This window comes from Suncus etruscus, chromosome 9 (assembly GCF_024139225.1).
Source record: "Suncus etruscus isolate mSunEtr1 chromosome 9, mSunEtr1.pri.cur, whole genome shotgun sequence".
Classification (NCBI taxonomy): domain Eukaryota; kingdom Metazoa; phylum Chordata; class Mammalia; order Eulipotyphla; family Soricidae; genus Suncus; species Suncus etruscus.
In genome coordinates, this window is record NC_064856.1 from 47,369,333 (window position 1) to 47,388,985 (window position 19,653).

At 50.8% G+C, this 19,653-nt stretch overlaps 1 protein-coding gene across 1 annotated transcript; it reads left to right on the forward strand.

Moving 5' to 3' along the window:
- Nucleotides 1-525: 525 nt before the first annotated feature.
- Nucleotides 526-16,700, forward strand: LRRC32 (leucine rich repeat containing 32). Its single transcript, XM_049780502.1, has 3 exons — nucleotides 526-655; nucleotides 6,053-6,146; nucleotides 14,787-16,700. The coding sequence occupies exons 2-3, from the start codon at nucleotides 6,057-6,059 to the stop codon at nucleotides 16,698-16,700; spliced, it is 2,004 nt and encodes a 667-aa protein (XP_049636459.1). The 5' UTR covers nucleotides 526-655; nucleotides 6,053-6,056.
- Nucleotides 16,701-19,653: the final 2,953 nt, after the last annotated feature.

The following is a 19,653-nucleotide window of genomic DNA, read 5'->3' on the forward strand; positions in this document are numbered from 1 at the left end:
GCGGATGGGTTGGGATAACTTAGGAGGGGGAAGTGTCCCGCCTGGAATTGACAGCGGGGATGGCCCGTGCGGGGGATCCCCCTCCGCGGCTGCCCCGGACTCGTGACGGGTCATTTCCTTCCGTGCTCAGTCTCTCACCTCTCCTGTTTGCCTCCGAGGAACGCGGCCACGGGGAAACCAGCGCCAGGCCGGATTTCCTCTGCGGACCTGCGGCTCCGGCCGCTCGCCGCCCCGCCGACCCCGATGGACGCGGATTGCACGTGCGGGGATGGAGCCCCGGGCGGGGTCCAGCCGGCCGCGCGCTTCCTCCGCGAGACCCCTCTCGGGCCCTAGCGCCGTCATCCCGCTCCCCAGCGCCAACGCGTCGTGGCGGGCGAGCGAGGCACGCGTGGGCCGGGCGGCCGGGCGCTAGGACCCCGCGGCGGCGAGGCCCGAGGGGGCGTGGCGTGGCGTGACGGCGGCACGAGTGGTATTTAAATCGGACCCGAGTCGCCTTGGCGCGGGTCTTGCTCCCGTGGGGCCTGCGGAGCGGCCGGGGCGCCTCCTCGGGCTGTGACCCTGGGGGTCTGGCACGGGTGGGGACCGGAGGAGGGACAACTTTGCGCAAAATGCGCCGGGGCTGTCCTGGAGAGGAGCTACGGCCGCGCTGAGCCAGGTAGGAGTCCCCCGTGGACACCCACGAAGCCGTGCCCCTCGCGCCCCTGGTCAGCACTGGGCATCCAGCGGGGCTGGGGTTCACCCAACAGACTGTGCCCCACTTGGCACCCCAGCAGAACCACGTTAGATCCCTCTCTCTCAGGGACATCTCCCAGGGTCCAGGCTCAGCACACCTTGGGGGGATCTATGGGCTCCTGTAGTTTGACAGATGGGACCCCCTGTCCCTGGTGCTTGCCTTGGAAAGCCTGGCCAGTGGAGTGCAGAGCAGAGCAGGAGTGGAACTCAGAGAGGGCATAGGGGTACCCCTCGCAGGAGCTCTGTACTAGCCTACTAGTGTGGTGCGATGAGAGGGACCCACTCCCACCCCCTATGCTTAAGTTGCCTGGAATTCCGACATCACTGCCACATTCCTTTGGGGTAAGGACTAATTCTCCCGTGGGATGCACATGTCTCCAGAAAGGGACTTGCCCTCGCTGATTCACGGCGCCTCCGAGCAAGAGCAGACAGACAGGCGGAGCACACAACGATCCCAGGACCCCACGGCCAGAGATGGGGCTGAGAACAGAGGGAATTGTCCCCAGAGCCGGTGTGCCAGTGTGCGTGTGTGTCCATTCCGTGTGTGTGTGTGTGTGTGTGTGTGTGTGTGTGTGTGTGTTTGCATGTTTGCTTGCGTGCGTGCGTGCGTGCAGGGAGAGAGGGAAAGAAAATCTGGTGTGATGGAATAAGTTTTTTTTTTTTCTTTCCATGGTAGACAGTAAAAAATCAGCTCTGACTTTTAATAAGTACTTGTGTGACTTTAGGCTGGTTAGTTACCTTTCAGAGTCTCAGTTTCTTTCTTTTTTCTTTCCTCCTGGAGATATTCAGGGTATCATAGTGTCAATGATTGAACCAATATTGGCCATGTGCAAGGCAACTGCTCTACCTTCAGTACCATCGCACTAGCCCGGAGCCTCATTTTCTTCCAGGGCACAAAGAGGTCCATTTTATTTGGGGCAGGATAGTTTGCTTGAGCAAACCCAGCATTTGGGTCAAGTAGACCTGGGCTGAATCCCACTGTAGTAGCTGGAGGCAATCACCTCACCTTTTTGCGTTTCCATGTTCTCATCTGTAAAGTAGAAGTTTTAGTGTGGAGAATGAAACAAGATTATATAGGCCAGGTACTTAGAAGAGCGTAGCATCTTTCAGAAGTAGAGATGGGATTATTATGACTGTAGACAGTTGTGCCTCCACGCACCCCTTGTACTCTTCTTGTCAGAGTTTGGGACCTCTCTTTGCAGGTCCGTCACCTCCCTCCTCAGCACAGCAAAGCCTTCTGGGTCTGGGTATCTGCAGCAGTGGGGAAAGATGGGATGTCTCATCTATTTTCTCATCCTGACCACCATAGAGCCTGAGGGACAGTCTGGGGTGGAGCAAAAATCTCCAGGCTTTTTGCCTGGCTGAGGTGCTGAAAGATGCTAACCCAGGAGTGGGTTAGCACGCAAGAGAAACTGGAAGGTTCTAATTCCTTCACTTGAGAGCGAAAGGTTCTTAGGTGCTCCTCACAGGCACTTTGGAGGAGTGCCCATCACAGAGGAGTGCTCTCTGTCAGAGGCCAGGGCACGGGCCATGTGGTGGGTCCATCCCTGCTGGAGGTAGCAATGCCTCTCATGGGGGCAGGCAGGGCGGGGATGCATGGGGTCCCTTAAGAAGCTCTGCATTCAGATTCAGAAGTGAATCAAGGGTCTACAGTGATAGACAGTAGGTAAGATATTTGCCTTGCACATAGTAAACCCGAGTTCAATCTCTATCATGTTATATGGTCCCCAGAGCACTGCCAGGAGTAATTCTTGAGCCCAGAGCCAAGAAGTAATCACTGAGCATAACCAAGTCTGGCCTAAAATAATAGTTAATCAAGATCTGTCACTGCCCTCATATCACACCTCAGCTCCCCTGCAGAGCATCTCCCTTATACCACTACTGTGAGTATATTCACACTATATATATTCACACTGTATATACTCACTATTGTGAGTACCCCCTCAAACATCCCTTAGCATCCTCATCCCCCAATTCTCCTGTACCCCCAGTGAGACTGAGCACCTTTGCCCCCTACTCTTGTAACCTTCATCCCCTCATCCTCCCCTGTCCTCCCAGGAAAAGTGAGTACCCCCCTCCACCCCTCATCACACCTTGTCCTCACGTGCCATATAAGGGAAACAGGCATCTGGGGCATGCAGGGGCAGCAAGGGCTGAGTCCTGGGATAGGTCTAGACAGTGTTAGAGGAAAGTGAGAGGAGGAGAGGAGAGGACAGCCCTGGCTTTCATGGTGGTCTCCAGGCCACAGATGATGAGAGGGGACAGAAAACACAAGCCTCTCTCTTCAGGACAAGTACCAAGGTCAGGATCCATGGCCAGCCCAAGACTTGGCTGCCATCAGGGAAGAGGGCATGGGAGGCAGATGGTGCTTGCATTCAGGGAGACCAGAACCCAGATCGAGGCAAGGAGCCTCAGAGGGGTGGGGGGGGGGGGGGGAGAGAGTGGGGGGGGGGGGGAGAGAGAGAGTGAGAGAGAGAGAGGGAGGGAGGGAAGGAGAGAGAGAAGGAGGGAGAGAGGGAGGGAGAGAGGGAGAGGGAGGGAGAGGGAAAGGGAGACAGAGAGACAGAAAGACAGAGACAGAGAGAGACAGAGACAGAGAGAGACAGAGACAGAGAGACAGAGAGAGACAGAGAAAGAGAGAGACAGAGAGAGACAGAGAGAAGTCAGGAAGGACAACCCCCTATGCCTCCCATGAGAAGTGAGAGGAGAACCTGGGGAGCCTGTTCTGTGCCAAGTCCCCTAGGATCTAAGGTGGGAGCTTGAATGCAAGAAAGGAGGAAGCTGAGGTGTGGGGCCTCAGAACCTGAAGGAAATGGGCACCCAGGTTGGAAAGGGACAGAATGGGAGGTGGTGTCTGTGCAATACTCTTTCCTATAGCCTCCACAGGGGCATCCTTACTCTTAAGAGCTTTTAGAAGTGTGATAATTCTGCAGAATCAGGTTTTTGAAATACAAAAACAAAAAATCTATGAAAGCCCATTTGGTAAGGCAGGTGAGAGAGAACAGTTGAAGGAATGGGGACATGATCTGAGGGGATGCCAGGGAATGGGCTTAAAAGATTCCATATAGCTCTGGCAAATTGGAACAAGAGTGAATGTTGGGGCCAGAGAAGTAGAAGAGTGGAAAGGGCACTTGTTACATGCAGTGGACCTGGGATCCATTTCTGGCACCCCATATGATCCCCTAACTTCATCAGAGTTAGGGGTAACCCTTGAGCACTGCCAGGTGTGACTCAACAAGCAAATAGCAAAAGGAAATAAGTGTCTGTTGGAGTTGCTCCTTACCTGCCTTTACTTTAGCACATCCCCTAAGACACTAGTGGGTTCTCGATCAGACGTGGCCCCCAAATGGCCTCTCCATGAAATGCCCCTTCTAAAGCAGCAGGGTTTGGGAGATCATGTAGTGGTAGGGCTGGAATCCAGGGCTCCTAGGGGCAAAGCATGTGCTCCAGCCAGTTGAGCTATCTCTCTGAACTCATTTACTGCCCCCCCCCCCCCCGTGAAGACCGTCCATTTGAAGAAGGAGCCAGACTGATTGGGCCTGTCTCTTTGTTTTTTTGGGGGTCCCACACCTGGTGGTACTCAGGGGTTACTCCTGGATCTGCACTCAGAAATCACTCCTGGTACGCTCTGGGGTCCATATGAGATGCTGGGATCAAACTTGAGTCGTCTGAGTGCAAGACAAATGCCCTACCCACTGTGCTATCTTTCTGGCCCAGAGGCCTGTTATCTTGTGAGAGGGACATGTGATTCAATCTATCTCAGCCTCAGTTTCCCCCCCTGCAGAAAGGGAATGGTAATTATGGACCAAGTTATTGAACTATCTTGAGGCATAGTGGGTCATTCTTGTAATCAAACCCGAGGGCCCTCCGTACAACATTTTGTGGCCCTGCCCTAGAGGAATCTTTTTTTGTTTTGTTTTGTTTTGTTTTTGCTGTTTGGGTCACACCCCACAATGTTCAAGGCTTACTACTGACTTTGCACTCAAGGATCACCCCGACTTTGCCTCCTGCAGCCCCCAGGTAAATTGAGTTTGAGACCCCTGCTAGAAGAAGTATACCTGGAGCATATCAAATCAGGGTTCCCTATGCTACTGTGCATAGAATGGAGTTCATTTGAATGCTGCTAAAACTTGGCAAGATTGATTAGTCTATTCAGAAGAAGAAACTGAGGGGCTGGAGAGATTGCATAGAAGTAGGGCATTTGCCTTACATGCAGAAGGATATGGCGGTTCGAATCCCAGCATCTCAATGGTCCCCTGAGCCTGCCAGGAGCCGTTTCTGAGCGTAGAGCCAGGAGTAACCCCTGAACACTGACCCAAAAAACAAAAACAAACAAACAAACAAATAAAGAGACTGAGGCTTGAAGAGGTGAAGAATTTGTACTAGTTGATAGAGCAAGTGAGTAGAGACAGGAAACAGCCAAGTTTGGACAACTCTGAGTTCAATGCTCTTGGACAGCTTTCTGTGTCTCTCCTTGTTGACACTGTATAATGGTCACCTCCATGAATTTATTTTCATAGCCAGCTGAATCTAAGCAGAGTCAGATATGAGAGGGCATTTGGGAAAGAAGTGAGTGAATGAATGAATGAAAGATGGGCTAATGTATTTTTTTTTTTTTTGGTCCCCAGTATTAGATTTCATCCTGCTGAGAGCTTCTGGCTTCTACTCCCTCAAGGTCATTTTCAGAGGAGTGATAGCCCAGCAAGTGACCTTTCAGTGAAAGTAGAAGTCACAATCTGCTGTGGACATCCAGGACAGCAATGCTGGGGGAGGGCTGGCCTTCTGCCTGTACTTCCTATCAGAGACTCCAGGCCCAGCCTTCAAACAATGGCAGGGACTCCAGATCAGAAAATCAAAAGAAAAAAAGGACAAAATAAAAATGAGAGGTTGGGAGGGGGCAGGTGGAGGAGGAATTTCATCTGGGTCAAGCAGGAAGACCTAGGTTTTGGAGTACTTGTTTGTGGCCTGGAAGGAAGTTAGAGGCTTAACTCTCCATTTCACCACATCTTGGCCCTGAGTTTGATCTAAAGCAACCCTTTGGGATACCTCTGCTCACCATCCCCATGCTGTCTTCCACCACTTGGGGTGTCTTTGGAAACCTGAATCTGATCATCCTCAATGGTCTCCCTCCCCAGCATCAAATGCCAGGTTCTTCAATGATTGGCTCAGATCCATTTCCCATCTCCCTCCCTGCTGTGCTCCAACTAAGGTGGGGGAGAGGGGTTTGGGGTGGTAATGGCCCAGAAGGCAGGTAGAGACACAAATGAATAGAGGAGCCAGTGATGTGACCCTCTGTGTCTTCACCCCCTGTCTTCCATAGAGCCATGAGCTACCTGTTTCTGCTGCTACTGGCCGTCCTGACACTGGCCCTGGCTACCTCTCAGCGTCGCCGAGAAAAGGTGCCCTGTAAGATGGTAAGAAGTGGGTATGTCCTCCTCACCCCAGGGCTCTAACTGCCCTACTCAGAAGTCAGAACTATGGGAAGAAATTTTGTTGGGTTTTTGTTATTTATTTTCAGGCTGCACCCTACAATGCTCAGGGGCTTACCTCTGCTCTCAGGGATCAATCCTGGTGGGTTTAGGGGACCATCTGAGGTGCCAAGAATTGAACCTGATTGGCTGTGCAAGCAAGACAAGTGCCCTGCCTTCTGTACTATTACTTAGACTTCAGAAGAGGGAAGAAAAGTATTTAATCCAGTTAAATCTGGCATTCACTAGAGTGCCTGCTAGCATGTTTAAGTGTTTATTTAGTATCAGTCCTATAGATAATTAACCTTATCCCCATTTTCTAGAGTTGGAAACTGGAGCTTAGGAAAGTTAGGCCATTTATCCAGGTTTACTCAGCAGAATAGTGGTGCCAATATTGGACTTTATCTCCCCATTTCTCACCAAGGTAAGGGGCAGAATGTCTATGGGTTGGGATTGAATGGGGCCAGGGATTAGTCAGCTGGGAAGAACTTTATCTGTGCTGAGCTCCTCTTGGAAACAAATGCCCTTCCCTATCTGGGCTGCTCAATTTGGGTCCATCTGCCATTTCCCTGCTACAATTTTTGTCATTCAGAGCTTCCCAGGTCAAATGCAGTCTCCTCCAGGAAGCCTTCTAGGCCTCTCCTACACTACTGGGCTTCTGCATCCCAAAGTTTCCCTCTGTCTTAATGCTGAGTACATGGGATAGTCAGTGAGTACATAAGCCTCTCTCATTTAGAACACCAAGAACTTTTGGAAGGTAAGAGTCATGTTTGACTAACATTTGTTCTTTTTCCTGCCTTGAGTCAGGAGGCTAGCCCTGGGACCGTAGGGGTAGGAGCAAGGGAACACCAGTGTTCTTCTGTGAGGCCAAACAGTCTTGAGGTCTAGTCCAGAGCTGGAACTCACATTGGGCCTGGAGACGTTACACAGGGGCAAGCAGATGCTTAGGAAACACTTCCCTGGACTTTATGGTCCTGTCATGGTCAGCAACCCTGTTTGCTGTCCAGAGCCAGGGAGGCACCCAGGACACCTTAGGTCTCACCAGCTATGACTCCCTGTTCTCTCTGGGGATCACACCCAGGGATCCAGGGTCTAAACTGCTCATAGACAGAGGCTAGGCTGGGCTCTTGAACCAGTGATAAGGCACTAGGGAGAAATCTTATACTTGGTAGCCCCCAACTTCTCACAAGTAAAAAGCAATGACCAACTATATACCAAGTCTCCTGAGGTGTCTGCCCATGCAGGGGCTTCTCTCTCTCTCTCTCTTTTTTTTTCTTCTTTTTTTTTTAGGGGAAAGGAGAGAGGATGGGAGATGGGGGAGAGGTGAGGGGTGAGGGGAGAGGGGAGAGGAGAGAGGAAAGAGGGAAGAGGAGAGAGAGGGGAGAGGAGAGAGGGAAGAGGAGAGAGGGGAGAGGAGAGGAGAGGAGAGGGGAGAGGAGGGGAGAGAGGAGAGGATGGGAGAGGGGAGAAAGGAGAGGGGAGAGAAGAGAGGGGAGAGGGGAAGGGAGAGGGAAAAGGAGAGAGGAGAGGAGAGAGGAGAGAGAAAAGGGGAGGGGGAGGAGAAGGGAGAGAGAAGAGGAGAGAGGGGAGAGAGGAGAGGAGAGAGAGGGGAGAGGGAAGAGGAGAGGGGGAGAGGTGGGGAGAGGGGAGAGGAGAGAGAATGGGAGAGGGGAGAAAGGAGAGGGGAGAGGAGAGGGGGAGAGGGGAGGGGAAAGGAGAGAGGAGAAGAGAGAGAAGGGGAGAGGGGAGAGGATGGGAGAGGGGAAAGGAGAAGGGAGAGAGGAGAGAGGAGAGGGGAGAGGACAGAGGTAAGGGGAGAGAGGGGAGAGGAGAAGAGAGGGGAGAGGTGGGGAGAGGGGAGAGGAGGGGAGAGAGGAGAGGAGGGGAGAGAGGAGAGAGGGAAGGGTAAAGAGGGGAGAGGAGAGGAGAGGGGAGAGGTGGGGAGAGGGGAGAGGAGGGGAGAGAGGAGAGGATGAGAGAGGAGAGAGGATGGGAGAGGGGAGAAAGGAGAGGAGAGAGGGGAGGGGGAGGGAAGAGGAGAGAGGAGAGAGCAAAGGGGAGGGGGAGAGAATGGGAGAGGGGAGAGGAGAAGGGAGAGAGAAGAGGAGAGAGGAGAGGAGAGGGGAGAGGGGAGAGGATGGGAGAGGGGAAAGGAGGGAGGAGAGGAGAGGGAAGAGAGAAGAGGAGAAGAGGGGAGAGAGGAGAGGAGAGAGGGGAGAGGATGGGCGAGGGGAAAGGAGGGAGGAGAGGAGATGGGAGAGAGAAGAGGGGAGAGGAGAGGAGAGAGGGGAGAGAGGAGAGGAGAGAGGGGAGAGGGGAGAGGATGGGAGAGGGGAAAGGAGGGAGGAGAGGAGAGGGGACAGAGAAGAGAGGGGAGAGAGGAGAGAAGAGAGGGGAGAGGATGGGAGAGGGGAAAGGAGGGAGGAGAGGAGAGGGGAGAGAGAAGAGAGGAGAGAGGAGAGGAGAGAGGGGAGAGGGGAGAGGATGGGAGAGGGGAAAGGAGGGAGGACGGGCTTCTCTCTTTTAATCCTGCCCAGACACTTCTTATCAGTAGAGGAAAGACAGAGCTGGAGGGAGGTCCAGACTGGAAGTCACAGAGTTGGGACTCCTAGTACAGTTTCCTCACAAACAGTAAAATGAGGTGGGGTGCCAAGTCCTCTTCCCTTGTAAAAACAAACTTCATACCTGTGGCACCCTGGCATGCCAGAAAATATGGGCACAAGGTGGTTGGGAAGTCCTTCTGGGCTCCATACAGGTAGCCCAGGCTGAGGCTGAATGCTTTTTGGGGCTCTGGGATCTGCCTGTGCTTTGGGTCCTGGTACTGCTCTGGAGGACTAGTGCCTTAGAAAGTCTTGGAGTGTCCCGAGGTGAAACGTTTTCAGGTGTCTTGTGCCCCCAATATAGTGGATGCTTGGTATTTAGTGGCTACTTTCTACATCAAAGGGAAGAACCTGGGGGACACCCCATGGATAAAAGTCAGAGAAGGCACTGGAGCCTCTTGTGGTCTTATTCCAGAAGTAGATCATCCTACAGTCTCTGTTTATTTCTTTCCTTTTCCTTTTTATCCTTTTTATATCTTTTTTTTTTTTTTTTTTTTGGTTTTTGGGTCACACCCGGTGGTGCTCAGGGGTTACTGGCTGTCTGCTCAGAAATAGCTCCTGGCAGGCACGGGGGACCATATGGGACACCGGGATTCGAACCAACCACCTTTTATCCTGAATGGGCTACTTGCAAGGCAAACGCCGCTGTGCTATCTCTCCGGGCCCTCCTTTTTATATCTTAAATACATCCTTTAATGGAATCACCATGAGATACAAAATTTCAGTTATTCTGATTTATTTGCAGTCATACAATGTCCTACACTCTTCACCAGTAAACATTTCCATCACCAGTTTCCCTCTGCCCATCTCCCTGCATTTTTCTTTTCTCTGTGGTAGATATTTTCTTCTCTCTCATGTTTTTTCTTTTAGACACAGAAGTTTGTAATCTTGTTACTGAAAATGTATCGTGATATCACTTTATCTCCCTTCAGCACCCAGTTCTTGTCCAGAGTGATAATTTCCAACTCTCATTGTTGTAGTGGTCCCTTCTCTGCCCTTAACCATTAATTGTGGCAAGCTTCCTCCTGGCTCTTTTCTCTATTGTCTTTGGGTATTATTACCATACTATCTTTTTTTTCTGGTATCTCATAAATGACTCTGTCTTATTACACTCAGCATAATGCTCTCCATATCCATCCACATAGTAAACTAATTCCATAGCTTCATTTTCCTAATAGCTGCATAGTATTCCATTGTCTATTTGTACCACAGTTTCTTTGTCCACTCATCTGTTCCTGGGTCCTCAGGCTATTTCCAGATTCTGGCTATTGTAAATAGTACTGCAATGAACAGCAGAATGCAGAGGATTTTTCTGCATTGTGTTTTTGGGCTTCTAGGTTATATTCCTAAGAGTGGTGTTGCTGGGTCATGTACAGGTTCAATTTCTAGGGATTTTGTTTGTTTGTTTGTTTTCATTTTGTTTTGTTTTGTTTTGGTTTGGTTTGGTTTGGTTTGGTTTTTGGGGCCACCGCTGATTCTCAGGGGTTACTCCTGGTTATATGTTCAGAAATCTCTCCTGGGGACCATATGGGATACCAGGGGATTGAACCATGGTCCATTCTAGGCTAGTGCCAGCAAGGCAGAGACCTTACTGCTCAATGCCACTGCTCTGGCACTCAATTTCTAGTTTTTTGAATATCCATATTGTTTTCCAAAAAAACTGAACCAGTCAACATTCCCACCAACATCTGTGCCAGAACTGGTAGTTCTTTTTGTTTTTGTTTTTCTTTTTATATGTGCCAGTCTCTTTGGTATTAGATGGTATCTCATTATTATTTTGATTTGCATCTCCCTGATAATTAATGGTGCGAACATTTTTTTCATATGCCTTTGACCATCTGTATTTTATTCTTTGAAGAAGTTTCTATTCATCTCTTCTTCCCATTTTTGAATGAGATTATATTTTTTCTTGTTAAGCTCTACCACTGCCTTATATATCTTATTAAATGAGTGAATAGTTTTTCCCTTTCTGTGGGCAATCTTGGTATTCTAGTCACTGTTTTCTTTGAGGTGCAGAAGCACCTTAGTTTAATTTAGTCCCATTTGTTTATCTTTGCTTCCAATGCTTTATCAGTGCTGTTTTACCTTGAAGATGCCTTTAACTTCAATGTCATGGAGAGTTCTGCCTATATTTTCCTCTATGTGCTTTATGGTTTCAAGTCTGATATCAAGATCTTTTGTGCATGATGTTAAGTAGAGGTCTGAGTTTATTTTTGGTATGTAGTTGACAAGTTTTCTTTCCTTTTCTTTTCTTTTCTTTTCTTTTCTTTTCTTTTCTTTTCTTTTCTTTTCTTTTTTTTTTTTTTGGTTTTTGGGCCACACCCGATAACGCTCAGGGGTTACTCCTGGTTATGCGCTCAGAAGTCACTTCTGGCTTGGGGGACCATATGGGACACCGGGGGATCGAACCTTAGTTCGTTCCTAGGCTAGCGCTGGCAAGGCAGATACCTTACCTCTAGCGCCACCACACTGGCCCTGGCAAGTTTTCTTAACACCACTTGTTGAAGAGGCTTTCCTTAGTCCACTTCATATTTCTTGCTCCTTTATCAAAGACTAATTGATCATATACCCAAAGGTCAGTCTCAGGATATTCAAGTCTATTTCATTAATGTGAGGGTGTGTCATTATTTTAGTACCATGCTGTTTTAATTACTACTGATTTATAGTAGTGTGAAGTTTGATGGAAAAGTGATGACTCCCATCTTTTTCCCAAAGATTGCTTTAAAATTTATGGAGGTTTATTGTTCCATATGAATTTCAAGGGTGTTTGATCTATTTCTTTGGAAAATGTCAGGAGTATCTTTATAGGGATTGCATTAAATCTGTACAGTGCTTTGGGATGTATTGCCATTTGAATGATATTAATCTTCTCAATCCAATAAGCAGGGGATGTATTTCCATTTCCTTGTGTCCTTATTTCTTAAAGCAGTGTTTTGTAGTTTTCTTTGTTTAGGTCTTTTACCTCTTTAGTTAAATTGATTCCTAGGTACTTAAAATCAGAAAATCCTGATGCACGATTGTGAATAGGATTTTTAAAATATCTCTTTCTTCTCTTTCATTATTTGTATATAGAAAAAGCACAGATTTTTGTGAACTCTGTAGCCTATACTTTACTATACAAATCTATTATTTCTAGAAGCCTTTTTTGTAGTCTTTAGGATTTTCTAAATATGGTATCATCTCATTCAAAATAGTGAGAGTTTGATTTCTTCTTTTCCTATCTGGATGCCCTTTATATCTTTTTCTTGCCTAATTGTTGTACTTCCAGTACTATATCGAATAGAAATGGCAAAAGTGTCAACCTTGTTTTGTGACAGATTGCTATAGGTTTGTGGTAAAAGGCTTTGTCTATATTGAGGAAAGTTCTTTAAATTCCCATCTCATGAATAGATTCTGGACCTTATCAAATGCTTTCTATGCATCTGTTGATATGATCATATGATTTTTTTCTTTTATTTATATGGTATATTATTGACTTGCATATATTAAAAATTTTTTGCTTCCCTGGGATGAATCCTACTTGGTCATGGTATATGACCTTTTTTGACTTCTGGCTCTATGCTTGGGAATTACTCCTAGTGAGGGTTAGGGGACCTTATTGGGTGCTAGGAATAAAAATATGATTAGCTATATGAAAGGCAAGCCCCCTAGCTTAATTAGTATCTCTCTGGCCCGAGTCTCCATTTCTTCAGGTTCCATGGGTTGAGTAATACCTGGGAAGCTAGAAGGAGGCTTGGGATGTTCAGAGCCAGAAAGGGCTCTCTGAGACAAAGTGAGCAGGGTTGTTTGGCTATATCTCTTGGAAGTGAAGATGGTATGGGAGCTAAGGACACAGTTGTGGATGCTGTGCTGAGTTGCTGGCAGAGGAGTCTGAGGAGAGAGGAGGACATGTGGGGAGGCTGGGCTCCATGTTTCTCCACATAGTGCCGGACCACAGAAGAATCCTGGACGTTGGGCTTTAATCACCACTGCAGAGCACAGGCCTGTCACTGTGCTGCATAGAGGAAATTTTATCAGTGCCCAACAGCTGCCCACCACTGTCTTGTGTGGTTGCTGCCTTCTCCCAGTGCCCCCATCTTCCAATTTCCCAGTGCCCCCACCCTCTCTCCCAGTGTTCCATCATTGCCCAGTGCCCTCACAACGCCTTCTGCTGCATGCTACCTGTCTCAGTGTCCCCACCTTGTCTCCCAGTACCCCGCCTTATCTCCCAGTGCCCCTGCCCCTGTCTGCCAGTGCTCCTTCGTCTCCTGGCAACTCTTCTGCTCTTGTGTTCTCTGGTTATAGTCTTAATACATGGGTTGCCTCTTCTCTCTCCTTAAAAGCAACTGTGCCACCCTTCAGACCTGTTGCCTAGCACTTTACTATACAGGATATTGTCCTGGACTCTCACAGTCACCCTCATCCTTATCCAAAGCCTTCTGGGGTAATTCACAGTTACCTTAGCCACAACCTTCCTGGTTTTACAGGTCACCACACCGATGGCCCCAGTTCAGGGGCTAAGAAAGATCACAGGGCAGTGAGGAGTCAGGGAGCATCTGCAGGGCCCCTTGGTGGAGGATCCTGGGGATGGTCATTCAGGGAGACCTTGTAGAGTTGGGGTGGCAGCTCCAGCACAAGAGCACCACGGAGGAAGCCTGGAATGGGTGACGGGGCAGGGATAGGTGTGATAATAGGCTGCTCCATGAAATGGGACCTGCCAAGTCGGTGGTGGAGAAAGAGATGCTTTCTGGGTAGGAGACTGGAGTAGGAGACTCAAGACTCAGTGGAGCTTACACAGCCAAAAAATATGAATGGGTACCACAGCTATCTTGCCCACCCTCATTTCCAGGGTACTTTTTTTTTTTTTTGGTTTTTGGGCCACACCCGGTGGTGCTCAGGAGTTACTCCTGGCTGTCTGCTCAGAAACAGCTCCTGGCAGGCACGGGGGACCATATGGGACACCGGGATTCGAACCAACCACCTTAGGTCCTGGATCGGCTGCTTGCAAGGCAAATGCTGCTGTGTTATCTCTCCAGGCCCCCAGGGTACTTCTTGACCTGACCACAGGGCATGTGGAAAGCTAGAGAGCAGCAATAGAATAGAGGTCACACCTGGAGTGCATCCAAAGGGAAGACATCTTGAGTGAGCTCTGGGGGCAGGAAAAGATGGCATTGTCTCTCTTTTGGGGACATTTCTCCCCCGTGGTTTCCAGCCTGACTCCAGCTGGGTACAGAAAACCCTCCTGAGCCTATTGACAAAGCCAGCATGAAGGCAGGAGGCTGGTACTTCCTTCTGGGCCCTGTTGCTCACTGGTCCTGGATCATGTTGGTCCAGATCTCCCCAAACATTGTCCATTTGGTGTGGGAACATTTCTCATCTGAAAATTATTACACAATCTTGGGCGGGTAGATAAATAAGAAAGCCTCAAACCAGACATTTTCTGATAGGAAATCATAAAAACATTTATGTTAAAATGATGCTCATATTTAGTTATGAGTCCTCCAGTTTAAGCAACTGGACTCTGGCTGGGCAAGGCCTGATCACAGAAGTGGTTATTTTACTTGTCTTCCAGCATGTCATTGCTTTGTTCCTCTGATTCATCAATTTATCTGAGCCCCACCCACTGTTCTGATGTGGGATGGGGATCTTTGGGATTTTTTTGTTTTTGTTTTTTGTTTTTTGTTTTTGGGTCACACCCGGCAGTGCTCAGGGGTTGTTCCTGGCTCTATGCTCAGAAATCGCTCCTGGCAGGCTCAGGGATGCCCGGATTTGAACCACTGTCCTTCTGCATGGAAGGCAAACGCCTTACCTCCATGCTATCTCTTTGGTCCTGGGATGGGGATCTTTCTCTAGACATGGAGCAGTGAAGCTGGGCTAGAGTAAGGTCCAACACAATGGGCTCCTGGGGAGGCCCACTCCAAGTCACCTGTCCTGGGGACACATCTTGCTCAGCCCCCACTTTACCACTTGCTGCTCATTTACTTTCCCTTTCCCTTCTCCTCTCCAGGTGGACAAGGAGGTCTTATGCCAGGGCCTTGGCCTGCTGCAGGTTCCTCTAGGGCTCCCACTGGACACTGAAGCCCTGAACCTGTCCGGGAACCAAATCCGGGACATCGTGGATTACCCACTGGGCTTCTACACTGGGTTGCGGTACCTGGACCTCAGCACTAATGAGATCAGTTTCCTCCAGCCTGGTGTCTTCCAGGCCCTGCCACTGCTGCAGCACCTCAACTTGGCTCACAACCGGCTAGGGCTGGGCACTCCGCTGAGCAGTGGGGGACTGGGTGTCCTGCCGCGCCTCACCTCCCTAGACCTTTCCAGGAATAGCCTGTACAGTGGCCTGTTGGAGCAGCTGCTGGGGCAGGCGCCTGCCCTCCTGACACTCTCTCTGGCTGAGAACAGCCTGACGCACCTGGCCCAAAACACCTTCCATGGCTGCCCCACACTTGAGCGTCTGGACCTGCACAGCAATGTGCTGCTGGACATCGAGGACGGTGCCTTTGAAGCCCTGCCCCGCCTGGCCCACCTCAACCTCTCCAGGAACTCCCTTACCTGCATCTCCGACTTCAGCCTTCCCCAACTGCAGGTGCTAGACCTGAGTTGTAACAGCCTCGAGGCCTTCCAGACAGAGCTGGAACCCCAGACTGAGTACCAGCTGGCTTGGCTGGACCTGCGGGAGAACCGGCTGCTGCACTTGCCTGAGCTGGCCACGCTGCCCAGGCTCACCTACCTGAACGTGTCCAACAACCTCATCCGCTTCCCCAGAACCATAGAGCCAACCCCAGGCCACAAAACCATCCACACACCCTCTGCAGGCTGGTCGGCCTTGCCTGTCTCAGCCCCTGGCTGGGATGCCCACAACCGCTCCCGGGCACTGCAGCTTGTGAATCTGGACTTGAGCTACAATGAGGTGGAGTTCATCCCTGAGGGCTTTCTGGAGCATCTGCCCAACCTGTGCTTCCTGAACCTCAGCCGGAACTGTCTGCAGGCCTTCAAAGCCCTGAGGCCGGGCTCGCTGCCCTGCCTCCTGCTCTTAGACCTCAGCCACAACTCACTGGGGGCCCTGGAAGTGGGGGCTAGAGCCCTGGGTTCTCTTCGGACGCTGTTCCTCCAGGACAATGCCCTGAAGGACTTGCCCTCAGACACTTTCTCCAGACTGGCCAGCTTGCAGCAGCTGGACCTGCAGGAGAACCGCATCAGGCCCTGCGGTGGACCCGGACAGTCCAGCCCTTCAAGCTGCGTGACTTTCTCTGGCCTCTCCTCACTTCGCATTTTGAGTCTAGTGGGCAATGAGATGGAAATGCTTGAGGCTGGGGCCTTTCTCCACACACCCCTGACTGAGTTGGACCTCTCCTCCAATTTCGGCCTGCAGGTGGCCCCAGGAGCCTTGGACGGTCTGGAGGCCTCGTTGGAGGTTCTGACCCTGCAAGGCAATGGGCTGACTGTTCTGCAGGTAGACTTGCCCTGCTTTAGCTGCCTCAAGCGGGTCAACCTTGCCGAGAACCGCCTGAGCCACCTGCCTGCCTGGACCCAGGAGGTGTCGCTGGAGGTGCTGGACCTGCGGAACAACAGTTTCCGCCTCCTTCCTGGCAGCGCCATGGGCGGCCTGGAATCCAGCCTGCGGTGCCTCTACCTGCAGGGCAATCCTCTCAGCTGCTGCGGTAATGGCTGGCTGGCCTCACAGCTGCACCAGGGTCGTGTGGACATGGACGCTACCCAGGACCTGCTCTGCCACTTTGGCTCCCAGGAGGAGGGGTCCTTGGGCCAAGTGCGCCCTGAGGACTGTGAAAAGGGGGGGCTCAAGAACCTCAACCTCATCATCATCCTCACCTTTGCTTTGGTGGCAGCCATCCTCCTCACCACACTGGCCACTTGCTGCTGTGTGCGCCGGCAGAAGTTTAGCCAACAGTACAAAGCCTAGAGGGGCAGGGACAGTCAGGGCTGGGGGTTGGCCCCCAAGTGAATGAGTCTGCCCCAGCCCAGGGTTCCTGGCCCCACAGCCTGCTATGGCAGGGGGCACCCTTCCAGGTCACATCTGCCAGCCAGCTGTGCTTGCTGGGAGTTGGGCAGCTGCAGGGAAACTAGAGTAACCTGCCAGCTCCACACACCCTCGCACACATCTGTTGTATGCTGCACCCCTCACCTCCTAGGTACAGAGGTGTGGGTAAAGAAGGCTTGGTCCTGCCCTCAAGCCTCTGCCAGTCTGATGGAGAAGGTTGTGGCAGAGTCCAGAAGTAAGTCACATATGGAGAAAGGGACCCGGATCCCCCACCCCACCCTGAGGTCTCAGCTGGTCTCATGTGGGAGGCCAGGGTACAGGAGGACAGCTGAGAGTATTTGCCTTAGAGAGATCCAGGCAGATGGTTTGTAACTTCTCAGAATGAGGCTCAGCCTTGCTGGAACAGGAGGTGCTTATGTCTGTGGAAAGCAGCTCTTGAGGGGTCTGGGATCTGGGGTGATGGGTCTTAGGCGGGAGTAGCACATGCTTTGGGGGCTCTAACCTGGGTTTGGGGATCCTATCCTGGATGAGCCCCTTCCCAGTGATGAGGTTTCACACTGGCCCCCACACTGTCTTACTTGCCCTATACCTCTCTTTATCTTCCTATTCTGACATCTGGAGGGCAGGAGTCGGGGCTTTGGTGTCTGGTTCTGTTTTGCACCAGACTTGGCAGCTAAAGCCCAGATCTCATGTGCTCCTTGCTGACAGCCCTCTGTGGTTGGCTTTCTTTGTAAAGCTGGCTTCAGAAGGCTGCAGCCAAGGGTCCCCAACCAAGAAATGCCAGAACTAATATTTAGACATCTATCCTGCTGGCTCCAGGGTTTGAGTCTTTTAAGGGAGACAAGCATAATACCCCAAATTGAGAATACCCAAAGCTGACTCTCTTAGATTATGATCCTGCTCCTCTCTGCCCCTCACCATCAGGCTCTCTCTGTCTGCTCTGCCTGCCTCTGTCCTCATCTCCTCCCGATAGACACACTGACAGGGCTTCAGGTTTCTTGCAGCCCCTCATTCCTCTTTGCTCCCTCCTCTGAGCAGAGTGGGTGTTTGAAATTCATTGAGTCCCACCTCCCCATGTACAGATAGGGAAACTGAGGCATATATATGAATGACTCCCCTGCTCAGAATTGCACAAGTCACTGACAGAGCCTGGGGCAGAGAGAGAAATGAAAAGAAAAAAAAAAAACAGTGAGGTTTTCATGGGGCTAGCGGAATAGTACTGTGGGTAGGGCTCTTGCACAGAACCCACCTGGGTTCCATCCCTGGAACTAACATATATGGTTCCTAGAAGCCTTCCAGAAGTAATGCCTGAGCACTTCTGGGTGTGACCCCCAAACCAGATCAACTATACAAAAACCATAGGGATATCAGACCTCAGCAGGATCTACATAGGGGTGTAGGTGGGAGTTGGGCCTGAGTGGTTTTCTTCTTGTTCATTTGTTAGTGACAAACCAATCCTGGCTCCAATCTTCATTCTGGTCCAGTATTTTTTCCTAGGAAAAAGGAGTAAATATAGCCATTCTGAGATAACCTTCTTAGCTGTCCCTCAGAACAAGGGACTTGCAGTTATCTGGGAAGGAAGAGGTAGATCTCAGGCTCATGGCTACTGTGCTCACCCCTTAGCTGTGCTCAGCTTCTGATGGTGCTCAGAAAAGCATCCAGCAATAAAAACCCCTTTTGCCCCATTGCATAGATGGGAAAAATGAGGCTCAAAGAAGGTCAAGGACTCAGGGAGTCAATGGCAGAGCAGGGGTGGCTCTTGGCCCTGCCCGTGCCCCAGGGGGATGAGAGGTCATTGAGGGGCTCCATCCCTGAGTGGGCTCGCACTGGTGCACACTTACACTGCTCAGGCATGACAGGTGGGCAAGGGACTGGGCTCTCCCCCGCCTGATTTTCGGGAACACTACCCAATGCTGCTCACTGCTGGGACCAGGCCCCACTCTTTGTATAACCCACATGAATGTATTAAAACCATTTTTGCAGAAACAACATAGCCTGAAGTCTTATTGTGGGCTTGTGGGAGGCATTGCTTCTGCTGGGCCCCTGTTCTCTGAGGGAGAGCTGAGGAGGGACACTGAGGCTGTGGGCCATGGCCGCCATGGACTAGGGCCCCACACCATGCCCAGCTGAGGCTGGAGGCTGGGGCAGGAATCCAATGCCTTCCTTCCTGCAGCCATTCCTCTGTCCTCAGAAGGGCAGATCTGCTGCATAGGCCTGCTCTTCCTTCCCTCCAGCCCTCCGCTTCTCCTCCTCTGTCATCCCTTTTCTCTACTTCCTCCTCCCCTCCACCTCCTACCTCTTCTTTCTCATGCCTGCTTCCTCCTCCCCATCATCTTCCTCCCTTCTCCCTCCCCACCATCCTCCTAAGTCCTCTCCAGTCCTTCCTAGTCCCTCAAGCTTCAGAGCTCAGATATGCCATCACCCATTCTAACCCACTTCTGGGCAAAATAGCTCCCTCACTGCAGACTCTTTAAGTCACTTGGTACCTCACTTTTCTTTGCCAAACTTGGTGTACTTTTCAGATGGTGCTTTCTTAGTCCCATAAATATGGGGCCCCTTTGCCCCCAGCTTCTCCATCATACACTGGTCTCATCTTAGCCCTCCCTCTCCTTCCCTGTATTCTGCAGACACTTACCTGCCCATCTAGACCCCAGGATCACTGCCCAGTCCTCTGGGGCCATCTCTTCCTATACTCCCCTCCCCAGGCCATCTAAGGGTGAACTTCCCTGGTGCACTTCCTGCATCATTGATGTCTGTCCCCTGGCTCTGAAAAAACCCTGACACTAAGAGCAAAGGTGAAGAACTGAGTGGAAGGAGCCAAGGGCTACGGATTCTGCTAAAGCATGGGAGGAAAGCAGGAAGGGCCAGGAGGCAG

What these genes read in the sequence shown, in the direction of transcription:
- LRRC32 (XM_049780502.1), top strand. Translation starts at nt 6,057, where the DNA reads ATGAGCTACCTGTTTCTGCTGCTACTGGCCGTCCTGACACTGGCCCTG. An exon ending in AAAAGGTGCCCTGTAAGATG is followed by an intron (nt 6,147 to 14,786) that starts GTAAGAAGTGGG and finishes TCTCCTCTCCAG; the next exon opens with GTGGACAAGGAGGTCTTATG.